A 4,999-nucleotide genomic window follows, 5' to 3' on the forward strand; every position below is an offset into this window, starting at 1 on the left:
ATGAAGGCTGAATTCTGAAGCTGCTGTCACAGGAGAAGAATCCTTTTGTCTGTCAGCCCTGTTTGGGAATCTACCTTCTCAATCTGTTCTCACTCCCAAGTTGTCACATATGGATGCATGATCACGACCTGTTGTGCCAGTTAGTAACACACTGGGAAGCTCATTAGCATCATAGGTCAACGTAGTGGATGAAGCTCGTCATTTATGAACTCTAAAATAAGGTGTGGGATTCAAAAAACAGAATAGTCCAAGTATGGAGGTTGTTGAGGTGGACGGTTGGACCAGAAACTGGACTTTTGCCGATGAGACTGGTGTTTGTTTACAGTGTGAAACAAAATGTCAACACTGAATGTATTTAGTGAAGCTCCAAACTGAGACGTTTTACAATGTTAACCACTAGTTTTGCATATTTATTGTCCCTACACATCCAAAAATGATGCTAAGGGGATACTACGGGTGTGTAGTGACATTATGGGGTCTTGACCCAGCGAAAATATTTGACGAGTTGGGAGAATGTGTTGGCCTTCTCCCACATGAAATCATTAAAGTTGAGCTCCTCAACTCCGACAATATTCAAGCAATTTTTGTTTGTCAAGTTCTGTGTGTTTTTTAATTGATTACAGCTCAGCCCAAATTTAAAAACTGCTTTTCTCTCTGAAGAACGCAAAGGACAACTCAATCTTTTCACTTCTTGATTCTTTATTTTCTTTGAGATGGTTTAATAGACCAGTGATGGAATAATATGGTATAGTTTCTTGAAGGTGATAGATCAGTGATGGAGTAGTAGATATAGTTTGATAACCTTTCAAATACACAAACCAAACATGAATTAGTTACAGATAAATCATGAATCAGTCACACATAAATCACAATACCACTTTCTCACAGAAGTAATAAATAAATGCTATTGAATCTTCAAACCAAACTAAACACGATCATTAAGTTTAACCTAGGATTTTAACAAGAAAATACCAATCCCATTTTTAAACTCATGCATATGTTACTTCTGTCAAGTTCAACATTCACATAACAAATCCCCATTACTTATTTTAAATTGCAAATTACAATCCAAGCAGAACCTGAACATTTAAAACTCAATATATTCAAACACAGTCAGTCATAAATTGTCCTACCAGTTGCGTCTTTGAATGATCAGGAGCTGTAATCATAGTGTCCTTTTCCAGGAATAAATGAGAGAACCAACCGAACTCTCTACAAACATTTCAATGCCATGCTCTCTCCGTGGGTGCTCAGGCAAATATAGTCCCAAAAGCTACATGGTTGCCCCCGGCAGTTTGGGAGTGCTCTGAGTGTCCTGGGAGAATCTAGGCTTGGAGTGCACAGTACAACTAAACCAAAGTAACCATAAATTGACAACATTGTTCCACCATCACTTCTCGTAAAACTGTCAATATTATAAATCTACACAGCTGATTTCTCACCTCAAAACTTCTCAGAAGTGGATTTAGTGATGAAATTACAAAACCTAAAAAATTACGAAAACTGTAAATTATAAAACTTTCTGTTGCTGGCCTCTGTCTGGCGCATGCAATGATGATGCAGTGAATAGTGACGATTCTCTCTGACCAATCAGCAGTCTGTAATTTTTTCATGTTACATTTTTGTACCCCTCAGCTCTCTTCGAACCTTGACAGAAGTGAGGTGATACAAAAAAAAGTACCTGGAAGCAGGTAGAGGTACAACATTCCTACAATGGAAAACCAAACAATGGCGAGTCGAGCTAAAGGGCCTCCGCTCAGACTAGCTTGGTTTGAGGGAGTGCCTGACCCCCGCTAGCCACTTGGCAAGCTTTATGATGCGTTTTCATTGTGACATCACAAGTAAAGGAAGTGAAGGGCTGGACTACAAACGAGCTGTTTTCAAGCGGTTCAGAGCAGTGCTTTCTGTGGGAGATGGGAACTCCCTTTGGGCTGGACTTTGAGCTTTTTCAATTTGCAAACCTATTACATGCACAAAAAAGATATATAACTTAATAAAGGAGAGGGGGAAAGCCAAAAAGCATAATACCACCTCTTTAAAAAATGTAGTAGTAAAGTAGTAAATAAAAAATTAAAGATGTTGCACGATTAAAAAACGTTTGAACTAAACAAAAATTCAGCTTTCATTTGGACCAAAAACATGTCAACAGCTTTGTCCATTTGTCCAGGGGTCTGTATCATGAATCAAGTTCACCTGAGTCAGTCTTTCTCCAACTGCTCTCACACAGCTGCTTACAGAATAAGATTAGAAGAGTTTAAAGTGAGACTGTCACTGCTGTTGAAGTTTGAGATCCTGAGTTGAACGTCATCTACAAGTCAAACTAGAACATGAGGAGTTCCACAGGGAAGTGTTCTGGGTCCTCTGCTGTTTGTGATCTATGAAGGAAATCTGGGGTTTATTTGCTGATGACTCAAACATTTGAGCTTCATTAAGAACCAGAACACACTGAACACACGGGTTCAGCTCAGAAGTGATGCTCTGTGGTGACATCAGTGATGACATCATCATAGTCCTCATCCAATCCCTCCTCAGCCTGGGTGGGCAGGGTCATCACCATGGAGACTGGCAGGTCTGCACTGCACTCTGTATTCAGAGCAGGTTAGAAAGAAAATGTAGATTCAAGATAATTCATCTGTTAGAAACAACCGTCAATTGCCAACACCAGTGACAGTGTGAGACTGATTGATTGATTGATTGTAAGGTCAGTGAATAATTCAGAGTGTTACCTGTGGCCCTGTGTCGATATAAAGACACCATGAGGACAGTGGAGATGCAGTACGGACAGAAGACCAATAGGTGGTAGATCAGTCTAAACACAAGCTGGAAGGGGGCTGAGGCAGGGGGTGTTGGAGGAGGCGGGGTTGTTGGGGTAGGCAGAGCTGTGGTTCTAGGTTTGTCTGTAGAGGGAATCCACCTGGTCAGGTGAATCTCTGAATGAAATAAGTCCTAAAATCAAAGGTAACCTCCTCACCTGTGACAGAGATCCAGCTGGATGGAGACTCTCCACGACCTCTGATGTTACACTTGTAGAGGCCTTCATCAGACTTGTTAACATGGTGGATGGTCATGTGACCTGTAGGCTCAGTCCTGATGAGGGAGCCATCTTTATAGAAACCAGCTGGGAGGTTGGAGGGAGGGGTCTCTGTTTTACAGTGCAGAGTGACATCATGTCCCTCCATCACAGGGAGGACAGGACTCTGCAGGATCACTGGTCCACCTCAACACAGAGACAAACTACAGCATTTCATCATTTACACACAGCTTCATCAACACTAACTCCACAGTCTGATCTTACCAGTGACAGTGATGTTGATGGTGTTACTGGTTGCTCCCTCTCTGGACTCACACCAGTAAACTCCACTGTGCCCTGGGAGGATGTAGCTGATGTTACAGGAAGAACCAGCTGATCTTCCCCAGTCAGCTCCACACTGAGTCCTGGTTCCTCTGGTTGTGTTCCTCCTCAGCGTCCATCCAGCAGAGTTGTCGTCCTCCTCACAGCTCAGAGAGACAGACTCTCCTTCAAACAGCTGAGAGCTGCTGGGACTCACAGTCAGAGAGGCTGGAGGAAGAGACAGAAAGATGTGGTTAGAGAGAACATTTGCATTAATTTTCTCCACATTCCTCATATTCCTACTTTCTCACTGTCACTTCTTCACTGCTGAACTGATCTCTGGTGCTGAGTTTCAAAGAAGAAATCTGAATCAATCTCAGATATGAGCTGATAGACAAATGTTTTTTGCACGTTTTCAAATTTAACTCTCAACGTTGCTGTTCAACACAGCAGAAGATCTGGCAACAAGTAATTTTCCCCCAGTCTTTCATAGCTGCTGCATCACACTGTGCAGCCCTGGTTTCTGACTGATTACATTTTTAAACCAGTAGTTTTAGCTTTGGCTCCAGTCTGCAACACTGTGGCATCAAAACTGCATTCAGTGTTTTATTGTATTTGTAATGTGGCTGTTTCCCTCCACAAACACTGTCCTAAACACTAACTGTTCGATCAGGGAGTGAATAACTTTTCAGCTGTGACAGAAGAAGTTTGCTCACCTTGGTTTGTTGTGCAGCTCAGCAGTGAGGTCAGAACTAAAGAGAAATCACACTCAGGTTGGTTTGAGGTTTGAGGTTTTTCATGCAACAAGACATCTGGACTTTCTACAACAAAGAACAACCTGCTTGTAGTGCACAGAAGGACAGCCACACATTGATATTAGATGTGGAAATAACAAATTATATTGATCTTAAGGAGACCTATTATACTGCCTGTAGTTCTGTGACTCCTCTATGGCAGCTTTGCACAATTCAAAGTTCAAAATGCTGACTCTTCATCTAGACCTTCACTTCAGCCTCTGTCTGAAACAAGCTGTAGATGCTCCTTTCTCTTTAAGGTCCCCCCCTCTCAAAGCCCACAGTCTTCTGATTGGCTAAGACCTGAAGCATCTTACCAGGCTGTAGTGGTCATTGAGCTACAGACAGACTGAGCATACCTATGCCGAGCAAATGACCATTCATGGAATACCAGCTCGATCTGGCTTTATGTATTGTTGAATGGAGCCATTAGTAGAAAAAGATGTTGAAAACAGAGCGTTCAGAACAGGAGGAAATCTGAGGGGTTTGATCAGAGGGATTTCTTTTAAATACTTTAACCTCATTATCTAAAGCTTTGGCCACGTTTAACATGAACATCCAACATTGTAACATTGTAGATAAGTCATAAAATATGGAAAAGCACAATAGATCTCCTTCAAGGACATATTCTGTGTTTATTTGAAACTTTCCTCAACAAAAACAACCATATAGGTTGTTTGTGCAGCATAAAAGTAGGACCCATGTTTACATTTATTGTGGCAGTGACCTGTAGTGGCTGTAAAATGCAAGCACATGAGAAAGACAGTCATGAACTGCAAAAAGTCAGAAAGTTGTACTTTTTGTGGTGGTGGGTTGTGAAAAAAAAATCAATTTACCTAAACAGAGCAGTAGTAAGTAAAAATGCAGTGTCTGA

At 41.5% G+C, this 4,999-nt stretch overlaps 1 protein-coding gene across 1 annotated transcript; it reads right to left on the reverse strand.

Moving 5' to 3' along the window:
* Positions 1-2,464: 2,464 nt before the first annotated feature.
* Positions 2,465-4,459, reverse strand: LOC123979934. Its single transcript, XM_046064042.1, has 7 exons — positions 4,443-4,459; positions 4,048-4,083; positions 3,643-3,676; positions 3,296-3,491; positions 2,991-3,217; positions 2,727-2,946; positions 2,465-2,583 (listed from the first exon to the last, which is right to left on the reverse strand). Exons 1-7 carry the CDS (start codon positions 4,457-4,459, stop codon positions 2,465-2,467), a joined length of 849 nt encoding a protein of 282 aa, XP_045919998.1.
* Positions 4,460-4,999: the final 540 nt, after the last annotated feature.

Source organism: Micropterus dolomieu, linkage group LG12 (assembly GCF_021292245.1).
Source record: "Micropterus dolomieu isolate WLL.071019.BEF.003 ecotype Adirondacks linkage group LG12, ASM2129224v1, whole genome shotgun sequence".
Classification (NCBI taxonomy): domain Eukaryota; kingdom Metazoa; phylum Chordata; class Actinopteri; order Centrarchiformes; family Centrarchidae; genus Micropterus; species Micropterus dolomieu.

What these genes read in the sequence shown, in the direction of transcription:
- LOC123979934 (XM_046064042.1), bottom strand. An exon ending in GAGCTGCACAACAAACCAAG is followed by an intron (nt 3,677 to 4,047) that starts GTGAGCAAACTT and finishes TTTGAAACTCAG; the next exon opens with CACCAGAGATCAGTTCAGCA. An exon ending in ATATCGACACAGGGCCACAG is followed by an intron (nt 2,584 to 2,726) that starts GTAACACTCTGA and finishes CTCTGAATACAG; the next exon opens with AGTGCAGTGCAGACCTGCCA.